Below are 17,496 nucleotides of genomic sequence, written 5' to 3'. Positions count from 1 at the left end.
ATATATATATAGTGTTGAGAGAAAAAAGCAAGAGTGCTTCAGAATGATATGTGAAGCACAATGTCCTCTGTAGAAATATAAAGCACACACACATAGATATCATTTTCAAAGACATAAATACATTCATTGATGCCTGTAATAAAGAGCCCTCATGATGTAGTGGTTACTCTTTGGGCTTCCATCTTCAAGGTTAGCAGTTTGAAACTACCAGCCATTCTATGTGGAAAGAGGGGGCTTTCTACTCCCATAAAGAGTTACAGCCTTGGAAACCCACAGGGCAGTTCTACCCTGTCCTATAGGGCCACTGTGAGTTGGAATCAACTCAATGGCACTGTTTTGATTTGGGATGAGAAGAAAGGAACAGGAGTGAGAATTGAAAAAGAATAGCATAAAATAAAGTTGGTCCTCCATGAATTGATTCTGGTAATATGCATCTCTGCTCCTGAAGTGCAAAATTAAACAAAGATACAAAATTAAAGAAATATGAGGCAAGGGCATCCGATGAGGTTTGGGAATGGAAATAAGAGAGAGAGAGTTTCAAAAATAGTCTCCTTGGAGATTTAGAAAATGCACCTGTTACAGGCAGTGTTAAATGCCCATTGGAGGCTTATGGCCAGGAATTTTAAGTGTAACCAGTAAGCCTGTTTTGTCTGGTTCTCCATCATTACATAACTATTTAGAAGGGCAAGAGAGTTGTTTTTGTTTTTGAGGGAAGAGAAATTTAGTGTATTTTTGAAAGCCAATAGAAATGTGCCCATAGAAAAACAGGATGGAAATCCTGATGGCGAACAATGGACATGCCACATCCTGGCCCGGGACAGGGCTAGGCCTCTTCTGCTGCGGGAGGAGAAGGAAGAAGTCAATGCAGAGTTCATCATAAGTCGGGGAGGCTGGAATGGGGAATTCCCATCTCCATGCTTTTGTCTTGACTGTGAACAGACCCAAAGTACAAGCACGTACACCTCACTGGCTCTCCCAGGATCACTCCCCACTCAGGTGTCCTGTGGATGATGCCTGTGTTAGGTCAGATTGACTGGAGAAACAAATCCAGGGACACGCGTACACGTGTACGAGAGAGCTTTGTATCAAGAAGTAGTGATATATCAAGCACACATCCCAGCCCAATCCAGATCAAGTCCACAAGTCTCTCTTCAGACTCACACAGCCACATGCAGGAAGATCACAGGCCAATGGGTGCAGATTTGCGTGGGTCTAATGTTGGTGGCCGCATCCCAGGGCTTTCCACCACCAGGGTCAGCCAGCAGGAAGGTGAAGGCAGAGGGAGAGGGAAGGTTCCCAGGGTCCTCCTTTTGAGAAGGCTGCCCCCCACCAGGAGGCACCATCAGGCTGTGACACCCCTACACTTTTTATCTATCTCCAAGTTGGCATGCACTGATGTAACTACCACAATGTCTGTAGTGACAGCAGACATCTGGAAGTCACATGCCCCGGTGCAATGGGATTCATCTCCCTGTGAAAGCATTCACCCAGCCCCCCTTGGTTGCTGGCCCTCAGCGTCATTGGTACAACTTGTCTGGACAGAAATTTGGCAGTGCTTGTCAAGAGTCTTACAATCAGTTGTACCATAGTACCCTGTACTCTGCTTCAAGAAATGCAGCTAAGGGAGTAATAGGAAAAGCACGCGAGGAATTGTGTGTCAGGAGAGCCCGTCTAGGGTGACTCTTTGATGGCAAAATTGGCCACCACTTAAATGTTTCAACAGTAGCAGAATGATTAAATAATAGGATACATGTAGAATAAAGCATTTTTGATCATTTTATTGGGGGCTCATAATAAAGCATTTTTATTGCCATTAAAATCGTGTTTTCAAGTAACAACCGCATAGGAAATCTGCATAATATTAGAACCGTGTTCACAGGCTACTTTCTATACATCCAGATTAATTAATGCTCATGGGCATTAATTAGAACTGAAGTGCATAGCCAGCCTTTTGAGCCCTTCGCCAGATCTGACTCTGTGTGATTTCTCCAGGGGGAACCTGCTCACTTTGAGTATCTGATGTACCCATTGCACTCTGCCTCCATCACTGGTTTAGCCGCCTGCATCCGCAAACCTCTCATTGCCACCTGCTCTCTGGACCGCTCTGTTCGCATCTGGAATTATGAGACAAAGTAAGGAAGGGAAGGCTTTGCTACTATGGTATGCAGGGTTTCCGTTACTCAATGCTGTTGCCTGGAATTATTTTAATTGCAATTTTAATTAGATGCCGTTTTTAATTACTTAGAAACTTCCGGTGGAAAAGGTGATTTGTTTGTTTTTCTAATCAAGTCAGTCAACCTCCCTGTTTCTCACTCATGGGTGGCCTGAAAAATTACTGTTTGATGAAATGTTTAATACCCGCCAAGTGCTAGGCTAGACAGTAGGGATGTAAAGATGCCCCCGCAAACCCTCAACATCACACCTTCTTGCATACGCTCCTGTTTCCTTCCAACTCTCCTGGTCCCTCCTCACGACCCTTGGATCTCCCTTGTGACTCATCGAGCTCCCCAGACCATCAGTCCCACTATCTTTTCCTTCGTAATCAACTCCCTAACGATTTTATCCCCGTGCCTCAACTTCTCTGAGAATCTCCACCCTGGCGATTGGCCCCACACTCTTTCCTTTGCTCGTGTGCACGGCTCCTGAGGCCGCTTGATGGACTTGCACAGCACGTGTGGCTTTTTAGAAACCCAACAGAACTGTGTCTCTAACCCTACTAAACGATCCCCTGATTTACCAAGCTCAGTACTGGACACTCTGTTCAAATGACCAGACTGGGGGATGGAGACAGGGTCAATCAGTCATTGCAAGCAATGACATTCTCAAATGCTGGCATAAAAAGAGAACAGATGTCATGGTGGACCTGGGGGATTTAGTGGTCAAGGCTTATCATTCAATCCTTGATCTTTTCCCACAGCACTCTGGAACTGTATAAGGAGTACCAAGAAGAGGCATATACCATCAGCCTTCACCCATCTGGACACTTCATCGTAGTAGGGTTTGCTGACAAGTTACGCATTATGAATCTCCTCATTGATGACATCCGCGCCTTCAAAGAATACTCCGTTAGAGGATGCAGAGAGGTAAAAGAATACTCCGTTAGAGGATGCAGAGAGGTAAAAGAATACTCCGTTAGAGGATGCAGAGAGGTAAAAGTTGCTGGGGATGAGGTGGCTGTCCTTGGACAGCCAGAGTGAAGATGCCAAGAAGTCTGGAGCGCTGGGAAGTGGCACCAAAGTCTCTCTCATGGCACTGCAACCTGAGTTGATTCCAACCCCCGGTGGCCCAGTGCGTGCAGAATAGAGCTGTGAGTGCAGGGCCATCAGCGCTGACGTGTCAGAGGGAGGGCGCCAGCTCCTACTCCCCAGGCACCACTGGGTGGGCTCCAGTTTCCAACCTTCCAGTTAATAGCTAAGCGCATTCTACGTAACTTTAGTGACTGAGAAAAAGAATTCTCCAAACTTACTGATTCTATGCCCGTTTTCTTATGCCCACCGAAATATTTCATTGACTCCAGGCCTCCTAAGAGCCAGCTGCTTGGTCTTCTCTGTTGGCTGTGGAGTGCTCAGAAAGAGGAGTGTCAGGGTCAGGGTCACAGCTGAGAAGGCAAGGTTTGGAGAGAGGGAGGAGCCGGAGGAAAATCAGTGTCGACAGCCAATCAGATCTTACCCTGAAATGACTAGCAGCCAGTCACAGCTTACCCTCAAATGGCTTGTAGAAACAAGATGGCGATTTGGGGAATAATTTCCCCACTCATTCGGAAGCAGTGCGCTCACAGACCAAAATGAAAGCCATGCCCAGTGGTGATCCAGTCCGCTTCCTGATTCGTGCACATGGCGCAGTGTCAGCCCCGGGACCAGTAGAAGCTAGAGAACAGGCTCAACCCAAGAGTCACCAATTCTTCGCCCTGCTTACATCTTGCCCCACCCCCACTCAGAGTTGCAGCCTGAACTCGGGTCAGAGCAGCTCTTGACTGGCACCATGTTGGATTGTTCCTTTCTCTCATTCTTGCTCTCTCGTTACATTTTCCTGCAGTGTTGCTTTAGCAATGGAGGTCACCTGTTTGCAGCAGTCAATGGAAATGTGATTCACATTTATACCACCACAAGCCTGGAGAATATCTCAAACCTGAAAGGACATACTGGGAAGGTAAACGTGTGAACAGGGCCCAGAAAAACAAGGGACACCGAGCCCAGCATTGTGGAGAAAAGTAAAGGGATTCCTAAAAGAGAGACGAGGAAAGCCACTTCCTCCTGGAGCCCACTGTTGTCTGAAGGGTTGAAGTAGATGCAAATGAAAGCACAGATCACGTTAATTGCTAACCTCAGTGTTGTTGTTGAGTGCCTTCGAGTCAAATCTGACTCGTAGCGACCCTAGACGCAGAGACTCAGAGTGGACCCTACCAGAAGGGAACACTGCCTGCTCCTGGGCCAGGCTCACAGCTGCACTTACGTTTGAGCTCATTGTTGCATCTTGCCGAGGGCCTTCCTCTTTACTGCCTCTGCCCCTCTGCTTTGCCAAGCACGATGTCCTTTTCCAAAGACTGGTCCAATCGCACGAGTCGAAACCTCACCATCCTTGCCTCTCAGGAGCATTCTGGCTGCACTTCTACCAAGAAATCCTAACTGCAGTAAACCAAGACCAGACTCTGCCGTCGAGCCCAATGGCGACCCCTTAGCAAAGAGTAGAACTGCCCCTGCAGGTGCCCGAGACAGCACCTCTGTACGAGCATGGAAAGGCTCTTCCTTCCCCCGTGGAGCAGCTGGTGGTCTCTAATGCGCGACCCACTGTGCCACCAGGGCCGCTCACGAACTGCAGTAGAGCCAAGGAAAGAAAATATGGAGTGTTGCTAGAGGACAAGACAAACAGTTGGCATCATTTAGGTTGGAGTGCTTGATCCTAAAAGAGTTAGTTGGAATTAACCAGGCATAGGGTGGAAATAGGCCAGCCCTAGTGGTGTAGTGGTTATATGTTGGGTTGCAATCCGCATGATCAACAGTTTGGAACCACCAGCCCCTCAACAGGGGAAAGACTGGGCTTTCTGCTCCCATAAAGAGTTACAGTCCCAGAAACCCTCAGGGGGTCGCTCTGAGTCAGCACTGACTGGATGGGAGTGACTTTGGGTTTCTTGTTTGTTTGTTTGTTTTTGTTTTTCAGGGAATAATCATAGCAAATAAGCATCCAAAGACCCTGAGATGGGAGGGTGCATGGGGTATCCGAGAAAGTGAGGGGTTTGTGGGGTTGGAACAAAGGTGTCATAAAATGCCAGGGTGAGCTGCGATAGAAGAGATTGGCAGGGGCCTAAGTACATGGGCCCCCAAAAGAACCCATGCACTTGAATTGTGGTGCTGGAGAAGACTATTGAAAGTACCATGGACTGCTAACATGACAAACCAACTGTCTTGGAAGAAGAACAACCAGGGTGCTCCTTAAAGATGGGTTAGGACCTAAACCACAGTTTTAGTGGTGGGGACAGAAGAAAAATACTAAAAGCTCCATCTTTCTCCCACAAAGATGCACTAGAGAGCCACATGAAATCAATCACTACCCTACACAGAGTCGCTGTGGGTCAGAACCAACTGAATAGCACCTAACAACGGGCTCCATTTGAGATGATTTTGTATGTGGTAGGAGGTAGGAGTCAAACTTCATTCTTTCCATGCAGATAGTCAATTGACCCATCACCATTTATTGAAAAGCCTATGCAAATTGCCTTGGCATGTATTAGTCTAGGTACTTTGGAGAAACAAATCCACAGCAACTCATGGATAAGAGAGTTTTATGTAGAGAAAATGTGCATCCCGAAAACATCCCAACCCAATGCTGCCCAAGCCCACAAGTCCAACATTAACCCAACACCAGTCCACAAAGTCCTCCACCTCACAAAACAGAGGCAATGATGCCGACTGCAGGGGGAAAGCTGAGTCAGTGAACGAATGAGCATCTCAGCACTAGCAGGGGTCTCACACGGCTGCTCCAACACCCAGGGCTGCATCGGGATAGGTCCATGTAGCTTCTCCTTGGGGATGTCTTGTAGGAAGTCAATCTTGCAAGCTGAAGTAGGGTACTGCTAAGGCAGCTACACCCTGGTGCGACCATCACAAAGCAAGAGACCCGAGAACTAGAAAGGTGAGGCTCACCACCCATTTATCTCTCTGTCTTTCAATTATCCCCACATGTGATTATCGGCCAGGCTGGCACAATTAACTAACTCAGCATCCTTGTCAAAAATCAATTGACCATCAGGCTGTGGGTTGATCTCTGTACTCTCCATTATTTTCCATTGATCCAGAATGTCTATCCTCATGACAATAAGGGCTGTCTTTTTTTTCCAATTACTACACTTTAAGTGTTAAAATCAGATATGACTTCTGAAAGTTTGTTCTTAGTTCAGAAGATTGTTTGGATTATTTTGATTCCTTATATTTCTATATGAGTTTTAGGATCAGCTGATCAATTTCTGCAAAAATAGCTAGTATTTTGATAGAGATTGTTTTGAATCTGTAGACCAAGTTGGGTAATATTGAGTAAATTGTTTTGTAGCTTTTAGTATACCAGTCTTGTACACTTTTAAATTAAATTTATACCTAATTGTTCTATTTATGTTGATGCGATTGTGAATAGAATGGTTTTCATAATTTCATTTTCAGCTTGTTCTTTCTCTCAAGTATATAGAAGCATAATGGAGTTGTATATTGATTTTGTGTCCTTCAGCCCTGCTGAACTCGCCATTCTAATAATATTTTAATGCATTTCTTGGAATTATCTGTATTCATGTAATCTGAAAATAAGGCCAATTTACTTCTTCCTTTCCAACCTGGATGTTGTTTACTTCTTTTTCTTATCTAATTTCCCTGTCTCAAATCTCCAACACAGTGTTATATAAACGTGACAAGACCAGACACCTTTTCCGTTTCCTGAACTTAGAGGGAAAGCATTAAGTCTGCCACCATTGCAATGTTCTCACTGCCGTTAAGTCAGTTCCAACTCACAGTGACCCCCTAGCACAGACTGAACTCCCCTTTAGGGTTTTGAGTCTTTAAACTTTCAGGGAGCTAACAGCCTCATCGTTCTTCCTCAGAGCGGCTGGTAGGTTCAAACCACTTACCTTGTGGTTAGCACCTCAGTGCGTAGTCCACAACACCACCAGTCTTAGCTGTGAGGTTTTCATAGATGCCGTTTATCAGGTTGAGGAAACTTCATTCTATTCCTAATCTATTCAGTGTTTTCATCATGAACGGCGGCTTGGAATTTTTCAGATGCTTTTTTTTAATACATCTATTGAGATGACCATATTGTTTCGGCCTTTATTAACGTAGTGTCTGCCATTACCTGATTCTCAGATGTTAAATCAGCCTTGCATTGTTGAAATGAATTCTATTTGATCCTTGTATATAGAGTTTTGTAATCCTGCAGAATTAAGTTTACTAGTAGTTAATTGAAGAGTTTTTTATGTTTATATTAATAGGGACAGTGGCCTATGGTTCTCCTGTCTTATAATGTCTTTGTTTGCTTTTGGTATCAGGGCAATACTGGCCTCATATGATTAGCTGGGAAGTGTTCCCTCCTCATTGATTTCTTGGAAGAATGGAATAGCTGTAATGTCAGACAAAAGAGACCTTTTAAAAGTTACTAGAGAAAAATAAGGATAATTCACAGTGATAGGACAAATTCCTATGTGGACATAAATTACCAAAACTGATTAGAGAAGAAAGATGAGTATCAATCCTTTATGAATTCTGCCATTGTGCTTGTTTCCATGTAGCTCCTAGCATCTCTTAATTTTACTCCGTGGATATTTCCTTTTTAAACAGCACCCCATGAGTATGAAGTTCTCAGTACTCTGTTCCACTTAAAGTGAGTCTCTCTGGCAGAGGTGTAGACCTTGACTTATAGTCTGATCTTTCCATAGGCAGAACCCTTATACCACTGCATCAGCGCTAGGGCCCCAGACGGGCATCTAGTCGCAGCTGACTCCCAACTCCTGGAAAACCCACGTGTCTCAGAGGAGAGCTGTGCACTGTCAGGTTTTCAGGGACCTGCTTTCCCTGGAGTGACAACCCTCGGGGTGGGCGGAGGGGGGGCGCGCTAGGTAAGGAAAGTAAGACCCTGTCCTCGTGGCCACACCTGCTTGGAGTCCAGCTTCTGCAACATGTGGCTTGGGCTGGGATAAGAAATGCTAACAGCCTGGCCCTCTTGGGGTAAAATGCTAGCCCAAGTCTGGGGACTTGAAAGGGCATCTTCTTAGCCACACCTGGTCTGGAGTAGAGGCCACAGAAGTACAGTTTCCTGAGGCAGGAAAATAAAGAAGCAGGTCAGAATTCAAATGTACCAGACTGTTCTGAATGAGAGTGAAGACATTTTCTGGAATGTTCCTCCATCATTTGCTGTAGGCCCTTAGGGTGTTCCCCGCCTCCCCACCCCCACTGGTGGTTATGATGTAATGGTTTGATTTGGTAGTTATGTTATGATGTAATCATCCCTCATGATCTGATCTGATATGCTGACCCAATCAGCTGTAAGGACCTTTGTGTGGGATACTAAGCCCTTCATCGGATCACAGCCCTGATCCAGTGAAAGGGGAGACCCCTGGGATGTGGCCTGTGTCACCCTTTGCCTTGCACGAGAAGGAAAGACCACATACCACCCAGAAAGAAGAGCCAGGCGCAGCATGTGTCTTTGAGACCCAGGGTCTCAGCGCTGTGAACCTGCTAGATCCAGGGAAGATTGATGCCAAGGAGCATGGGATCCGCAAGTTCAGAAGGACACGAGGACCTTCCTCCAGAGCCAAGAGAGGGGGAGAGACCATACATTTTGTTTTTGAAGCCATCCACTTGCAGTCCTTCTGTTAGAGCAGAGCTAGATAAACAAGACACCAGCTAACATAGTTCATGGAAGAGAGGGTCAGCTGAGCTCCTATCCTTCCATTCCCAGAAATCCGGCTGTGTCCTATTTTTGCAACTTCCTGTAAATGTGTGATCCTTTTAAAATATTTTTAAATGTTTATGCATAACAATAATCGATTGGTTGTAATGTGATAGAAACTTATATTTGGGTTATTATGTTCATAAAGTCAACAAGACATGGCAATGTCTCATCTTTGGAACTTAACAAGCCCCTGGGGAAATGACCTATAAACATTCCCAAGAAGCTGTTTGGGGCATCTTGAGAGCCTCTCTCTGATGCCTCAATCTAGTGGTGCAGCTGAGCAGTGGGCCCCCTTTCCCGGGTTGGGGTGTGCGCATGGATGTGTGGCGCACACTCACTCTCGTTGGCTCTGTCTTCTCCCTGCAGATTCGCTCGGTTGTATGGAACGCAGATGACAGCAGGCTGATTTCTGGCGGCACAGACGGGGCGGTCTATGAATGGAATCTAGCCACAGGAAAAAGAGAGACCGAATGTGTGCTCAAGTCCTGCAGCTATAACTGCGTCAACATCTCTCCCGATGCCAAAATTATCTTTGCTGTTGGATCGGACCAGACCCTGAAGGAGATTGCAGACTCTTCGGTGAGCCTGTCCCTGCCACAACCTCGGGCTGCTGCACCGAGCCCAGAAGACAGGCTCCCAGGCACGCGGAGAGAGCGTGCATGGGAGCAGGGCCATTGAGAACAGAGCCCTTGGACACCACCTGCTCCACACTGCACACTCCTTCTGGCCCCGGTGTTCTGATCACTTTCTGAATTTCCTGCCCAGGTGACTAGGTTACATTGTGGGACCTTGGTCCATGCTTACTGTCTACAACTTCTTTTCCACTGTGTAATCACAGAGGTTAGTGACATTTCTAAACCATTCTTCATCCTTTTGTCTGGACCTAATTTCCTGGGATACGGACAGAATTAGAGATAGAGCCACTGTCATCTAGCTGTGTATTAGTCTGGGTACTTTAGAAAAACAAACCCACAGAAACTCATGTACAAGAGAGAGTTTTATATAAAGGTTAAGTGCGCATCAAGAAAACATCCCAACCCAGTGCTGCCCAAGCCCACAAGTCCAACATTAACCCATTAGCCCATATGGCCAACACCAATCCACAAAGTCCTCCATCTCACAAAGCAGACACAATGAAGCCAACTGCAGGAGGAAAGCCGAGTCAGTGAGCCTGTAAGCATTTCAGCGCTGGCAGGGGTCTCCACACGGCTGCTCCAGCACCCAGGGCTGCATCAGGGTAGGTCCATGTGGCTTCTCCTTGGGGATGTGTTGAAGGAAGTCAGCCATGCCAGCTGAATCTGGGAACTTCTAAGGCAGCTGCACCTGGTCCGACCTTCACAAATCAAGAGACCCGAGAACTAGAAAGGCGAGGCCCACTGAGCCTTTTATCCCTCCGCCCTTCAATTAATCCCACGTGTTTATAGGTCAGCTTGGCACAATAAACTAACTCAAGCTACTAACTAAAAAGCTGGTGATTCAAACTCACCAGCTGCTCTGGAGAATGAAGTGGCTGCGGGCTTTTGTACAGATTTACAGCTTTGGAAACCCTATAGGGCATTTTCTACTTTGTCCGACAAGGTTGTTAAGAGTTGGAATTCATTCTCCAGCAGTGGGTTGGGTTTGGGTCTCGACTATCATCCAGTCTTGCCACTGTATTCCTTAGAAGGCCCCACACTCTGGCACGTTGAAATTAGCACATTTGGGTTTAGCGGGGAGAGATGAGCTCAACAGAGACCCTTCATCCTACTGACTCAGTAGACAGGGTGTGCGCCTTGCTCCAGGAGCCAAAGACAAGTGATCAGCATTGGCTCTTCTGGCAGCTTTTCATCAGTGCTCTCACCATACAGTGAGTTGCCTGAGAAAGTACAGAGCTACCACTGCAGTGAACTGACCTGAGAAGGGTTTCCCCAGGGGTGGAACACAGCTTAGAGTAGGGCATCTCTCCTATGAGCTCCCAAGTACCTGGTCTCAGTTCTTTGGTGGATTTTATAAAAGGTTCTTCCAGAATGCAGTTCCTTTAGAGCAGGGCCATGATATACTTTTTGTGGTATCTCCTACTGGTTCATACACTGATAGTACACAGCAACAGTAAGTAAATGTTAGATGGGTGCTTGGATAGATGGATTAGGATATACCTGCTTATAAACCAAGCTGCACTAAGCCAAATGATTATCAAACTCAGATGTGCAACTCACTGCCATCAAGTAGATTCCAACTCATAGAGACCATGTACGACACAGTAAAACTGCCCCCTAGGGTTTTCAAGGCTGTAAATCTTTACTAAGGCTGACTTCCTCTTCTTTGTCCTGTTAGTGGTTGGTGGGTTCAAACTGCCAACCTTTCGGTTAGCAGCTGAATGCTTGACCACTGCACTACCAAGGCCCCTTGTATATAATAGCTATTAGTAAATGTTTGCTGAATCAGTGCCTAATCGACACCATATTCTTAGTTCAAGATGCACCATACATACCATAGCCATCAACAGCACAGGCTCTGAAACCTAATCATTACTTATTAGCCTGTGTGAGTTTGGGCAAGTAGCTTGACATTTCTGCATCTTTAAAATGAGGAAAAATCATAACTGGCCCTATGGGTTGTGAGACTTGAATGAGTTGCAACAAGTTAAAGATGTAGAACAGTACCTGATGCATAGAAAGTGCTATGTAAAGACTTCCTGTTAGTAGTATATAATGAGTGCTGGTGGCATGGTGGGTTATTAGACTGCTAGCCAGAAGGTTGGCGGTTCAAACCCAGCAACTGCTCCATGGGAGAAAGATAAGGCAGTCTGCTCCTGTAAAAAACGACACCCTTGCAATCTTAAGGAGCAGTTCTCTCTCGTTTGGGGTTGCAATGAGTCAGAATCAGCTCAACAGCAGTGATGGTGAACATGGCGATAGTATTGTTCCTACCTTCTAAAATTGATAGTTATCAGCCAAGCAACCAAAAAAGAGGTGGGTTTTGCCTTCTCTGTTCTAGGCACTATGCCAGATACGCTAAGGTATATATGTATAATATATATATATATATATACATATATATATATATATATGTATATATATATATATACATATATAAAGACTTTTTAAAAAATACTTTATCCTACATTATTTTCAGAGGAGAGAAAGAGAATGATATGAAGACAGTGAGGACATGGCTCAGCCAGCACCACCCAACACCCCAACCCCCACCCCACACACACTGAAGAGCAATGTGTCTGTTCCAGATCCTTCGAGAGATGTCGGCATTTGATGTCATCTACACAGCCATTGTTATCTCACATTCTGGGCGTATGATGTTTGTGGGCACCTCGATGGGCACCGTGCGTGCAATGAAGTACCCCCTGCCTTTGCAGAAAGAATTCAACGAGTACCAGGCCCATGCTTCTCCCATCACCAAGGTGAGAGGGCAGCTGCTCCTCAGGGACTCCGCCTCAGAACCATCATTCAGCACAGCCATTTGATCCTGACCTCCACATGCTTTCTTTATCCTCCCAGCCTCCCACGTGTCCTCTCTCCTTATTTATTCCCTCACCATAGTTATTCATCCATCCGACCAGCCAGCCAGTAAACATTTAGGGCTACTAATACCCTTTGCTTGAACCAATTATAAGATCTTTGGGTTGCTAACTAAAAGGATGGTGGCTCGAACCCACCAGGTACTCTTTGGGAGAAAAGGCCTGGTGACCTGCTCCTGTCAAGAGTTCAGCCTAGGAAAACCTCCGCGGCCATGCTACTGCAGCGTCCAGGGCTGCTACGAGTTAGAATCGACTTCCCCACAACAACAAACCACTCTGGAAGTTTATCCTAGGATCTCATCTGCCCCCTACAGACTCGCGCTTATCAACAAGATGGTTCACCCTAATATTATGAATAGTAATTGGCTATTTAGTAGATTATATAAGTGATTCAAGTAAGCATCGGGCTGTTAACCACGAGATCAGTGGTTCAAACCCACCAGTCACTCTGTGGGAGAAGAGGAGGTTCTCTATTCTCACAAAGACTTACAGTCTCAGAAACTCTGGGCTTAGTTGCCTGATGATGGATGGAGAAGCTCAATATCAGCACCTAAGGCTAGGAGCAGTTCTACCCTAGCCTATAGGGTCTCTGGGAGTCGGAATCTGCTCGGTGGCAGCGGGCTGGATTTGGCTTTCAGTAACAGGAGTCACCTAAGGAGTCCTGGCGGTGCCATGGTGAGCACTGCTGGCTAGAAGGTGAGCGCCTAACACACCATCCACTCACATGAGATAAACCAAAACAAGCCGGTGTTCCCTTGCTGGTGGGGCACAACTCAGAATGAAAAGAGCAGCCGTGAACAGTTAAAAATCAGAATTTGGAATGTACAAAATATGAATTAGGAAAATTGAACATTGTAAAAATGAAATGGGATTAATAAAAATTAACGTTCTAGGCATTAGGGAGCTGAAATGGACATTGGTCATTTTGAATCCGAAATCCATATTGTTTACTCTGCTGGGAATGAAATAATCAAAAGGAATGGCATTGTATTTATCGTCAAAAAAGGACATTTCAATATCTATCTTGAAGTACAATCCTGTTTGTGATAGGATTATCTATGTGCATAGAAGAAAATCCAATCATTGCAACTGTTATTAAAATTTATGCACCAACCACTAACGCTAGTGATGAAGAATCCTACCCATGACTTCAGTCGAAATTGACCGAACATGTGATCAAGATGCATTGATAGTTGGAAACAAATAGCTAAAGTTGGAAACAAACAGGAACCGTCATTGGAAATATGGTCTTTGCCATAGAAATGAAACCAGAGATCACGTGATAGAATTTTTCAAGACCAACAACTTTTTCATCATAAATAGTTTTTCAGCCACACAAAACTCCAGATGAAATACATAGAAATCACCGTGACTGCATCTGTGAGAAGAGCCCATGGAGAAGCTCAATGTCAGCACCTGAAGCTAGAACAAGGCTGACTGCAGAACAGACCTGCAGCTCAAATGGAGGGCCAGGTTGAAGCTGAAGAAAATTAAAGAGTTAAGATGTGGAAATAGGCCCTTGAGTCGATCCCACCTGAATTCCGAGAACATCTTGTGGTCGTCACCTAATCTGATGTCAATTTAAGGATTAAGAGTGTAGGGGTGGAGTCGAGGCTCTCAACCTAGAGATAGCCAATGAGACTTACGTGGACACCTTCTCCTGAGAATTCTGGGAAATCTGGTACCTCCTCCTTGATGGCGGAAGACACTTCTCTCGCTCTGCCACTTCCTGGGAGATGTTGCAGAAGACAAGCCACATGGATGCAACCAGATCTCCAAAGCCAGAGAAGCCAAAGAGAGACCCCTGTCAGCGCTGAGATGCTTACAACGTCATTGGACCCAAAGACTTTCTACCCACTTGTGATCTTCCTGCATTTGGCTTCATTGCATGTGTTTCATGAGTCTGAAGAGGACTTTATAGATTGATATCAGACATATGGGTTAATATCTGACTTATGGACTTGATCTAGACTGGGCTGGGATGTTTTCTCAATGTTCAATTGCTCTTGTATATAAACTTCCTTATTTACACATATGTGTGTTCATGGATTTGTTTCTCTAGTCTGCCCAGACTAACACACATCTGAAGAACAGATTTGACACATTGAACACTAATGACACAAGACCTGATGAGCTATGGGAAGACATCAAAAATAGCATACATGAGGAAAGCAAAAGGTTATGTAAAAGACAGGGAAGAAAGAAAAGATCAAAGTGGAAGTCATAAGAGACTCTGAAACGTACCCTTAATCATAGAGTAGCTAGGGCAAGTAGGAGACATGATGAAGAGCTGAACGAGAAATTCCAAATATTATCATGAAATGTGCAAAGATCTGGAGTTAGAAAGCTAAAATGAACATGCTCAGCAGATCCTAAACTCAGAACTGGAGAAAACCTTAAGTCTGAATTGTAATATTGAAAGTATCTGTGGACAAAATACTGAACAATGCAGGAAACATCAAAAGAAGTGGAGAGTGGGTGTCGTAAGAATGATGAAGTCAACATATGTACTAAAGTGCTGGCCACAGATGACGTATGTACAGATTGTGATGAGTTGTATGAGCCCCTAATGAAATGATTATTTAATAAATAAGATGGGAAAAATACAGAGTCACCATACTAACAAGAACTAGTAGACATTGAACCATTTCAAGAGGAAGCATATGAGCAAGAACTAACGGTACAGAAGGAGGAATTGCAAACAGCTCCTAAAGCATTAGCTGAAAACAAGGCTCCAGGAATTGACGGAATACCAACTGAAATAGTTCTACAAGCTGAGGAAGGCCTGGGAGCGCTCACTCGTCTATGCCGGGAAATTTGGAAGACAGCTGCTTGGCCAGCTGCCTGAAAGAGATTCATATTTGTACCCATTCTACAGAAAGGTGACCCAACAGAATGCTCAAATTATAGCACACTATCATTGATATCTTACGCAAGGAACAACTTACTGAAGTTCATCCAACAATGGTTGCAGCAGTACATTAACCGGGAGCTACCAGAGACTCAGGCCAGAGTCAGAAGAGGACATGGAACGAGGGCTCCCATTGTGGATGTCAGATGGATCTTGGCTGAAAGCAGAGAATACCCGAACCAGGTTTACTTGTGTTTTATTCACTTGCAAACATATTCAACTGTGTGGATCATGACAAACTATGGGTAGCCTTGAGAAAAGTGGGAATCCCAGAGCACTGCATTATGCTCATGAGGGACCTATGCGTAGACATGGGAACAGTTGTGAGGATGGCGCAGGACTGCAGTGCTGTGTGCATAAGGTCGCCACGGCTCAGCGCCAACTCGATGGTACCTAACAACAACAATCCCCAAAGGAGCCCCGACACACCCACGGGGTAATGACTCAGCTGCTAACCACACAGGCGGTAGTTTGAGAACAGACCCCGCATCCTGCTCCCGTGAAGTCTTCAGACTAAGACGTGCCTAGGGCAGTTCCACTCTGTCTGACCAGACCACCATGGTCCCTATCAACTCATCGGCACCCCAGTAGTCCATGATACGGATATCACCTGGTTTGTTCACCTACTGTCCGACTATTTGATTTTTCCCCTCGTTTTCCAACGCCCGCACGTAAAGCTGATCTGAACACACGTACAAGTTTTGGTGTGGACGTCACTAGTCATTTCCCTGGGAGTCCCGTTGCTGGATCGCATGGTACATATTTGTTTCGTTTTCTAAAGAAGCTTCCAAGCTGTTTTCCAGAGGGTTGTGCCACGAGACATTCCCCACAACAACGTGTGAGAGCTGCCATTTTCCCTGCGCCTTCAGACTTTATTTTAGCTGTTTTGATGTGTCGGGGGAGGTCTTGGGGCATACAAACCGTTCATCCATTTGCCACCAACCAAAAGGTCATAGGGTTGAGACCAGAGGTGCCTTGGAAGAAAGGCCTGGAGAGCTATTTCCCAAAACAGCCGTTGACACACAGCACCACCAAGAGTCGGAATGATTCAACGACGACACAGTGGTTGCACATGGTTATACTAAGGGGCTTCATAACAGTTGTGGGAAAATTCCTTTCTCTTTTAATTCCATTTTCCCATAAATTTTATAAAATTATATATAGAATGAATGACAAAAGACGAGTGCTCACCTGAAGAGACCAACCCCACAGAGACTATGGAGCTTTGTTTTGTTGGAATTTTTATCCCATTAACAGAAGTCTGCCAAAGGTCCTATCTCATTCTTACCCAAGCTGCAGTCTTCCTCCCCGTGAGGTTCTGCCCAAGTGTCTGAGGAACAAAGCTTGACATATTAGCCACTCCATCCTGGTCGTCTATGGCCTCAGGAAGCTTCCTTCCCCCTGATCTCTCTCTCCTCAGATGTTGATCACCTTTGATGACCAGTACCTGCTGACTGCAGCTGAGGATGGCTGTCTGTTCACCTGGAAAGTCTTTGATAAGGATGGGCGGGGCATCAAGAGAGAGAGGGAAGTGGGCTTTGCTGAAGAAGTGCTTGTTACCAAAACAGACATGGAAGAGAAGGTAAGAGTCGGAGCTACTGGAACGGGATGTGGGAATTCCTTACTGGATAGCCTCCAGTTTCCTCAAAACAGCATCCAAGGTCCAGGGCAGATTCCCACGGCTCCCCACACCCTCTCCGGCCACAGCTCCATGCTGTGGAGACCTCTGGACGTGGCTTCCACCTGCCTTTCCTCTCATCCTGCCCCAGAGAACACTGGCCTGCTGTCTTCTAGTTTGACTGTGATCTGGCTTCCTTCACTCTTTGGGGCCAAGAATCAGGAGCATTCTCTCTCAAGACCATCCTCGGGGATGACCAGTGGTTTTCAGCACATGCTAGGCACATGGATGACAGTCGATAAATAGTTATGAAATTAAGCTGACAAAACTAGCATCACGGTTGTATCAGTGAAATTTAATAACTTAGGATATGGAGTTTCTTGTGTTAAAAAGATTATGAGGCAAAAGACATTTATAGAGGTATAAACATACATACATATGTAAATATAGTAATATATAATGATAGGGATATAGGTCTAGGTACATATATTTATAGGTTAAGTATTAAGGAAGCAGATGGACATT

General features: G+C 45.4%; 1 protein-coding gene across 1 annotated transcript in view; it reads left to right on the top strand.

Moving 5' to 3' along the window:
* The window catches only part of CFAP57 (cilia and flagella associated protein 57), an 82,519-nt gene that overhangs the window by 27,263 nt on the left and 37,760 nt on the right, over window positions 1–17,496 (top strand). Inside the window, exons 6-11 of the mRNA XM_004699700.2 lie at window positions 1,993–2,132; window positions 2,918–3,083; window positions 4,036–4,149; window positions 9,295–9,507; window positions 12,152–12,325; window positions 16,774–16,935. Of these exons, the coding sequence (XP_004699757.1) occupies window positions 1,993–2,132; window positions 2,918–3,083; window positions 4,036–4,149; window positions 9,295–9,507; window positions 12,152–12,325; window positions 16,774–16,935 (969 nt within the window). The remainder of the gene's footprint in view (window positions 1–1,992; window positions 2,133–2,917; window positions 3,084–4,035; window positions 4,150–9,294; window positions 9,508–12,151; window positions 12,326–16,773; window positions 16,936–17,496) is intronic.

Source organism: Echinops telfairi, unplaced genomic scaffold, assembly GCF_000313985.2.
Source record: "Echinops telfairi isolate 266 unplaced genomic scaffold, ASM31398v2 ScPeMD7_443;HRSCAF=831, whole genome shotgun sequence".
Lineage (NCBI taxonomy): Eukaryota > Metazoa > Chordata > Mammalia > Afrosoricida > Tenrecidae > Echinops > Echinops telfairi.
The sequence above is the reverse complement of the archived record's forward strand: the minus strand, read 5'-3'. Positions and strand labels throughout refer to the sequence as shown.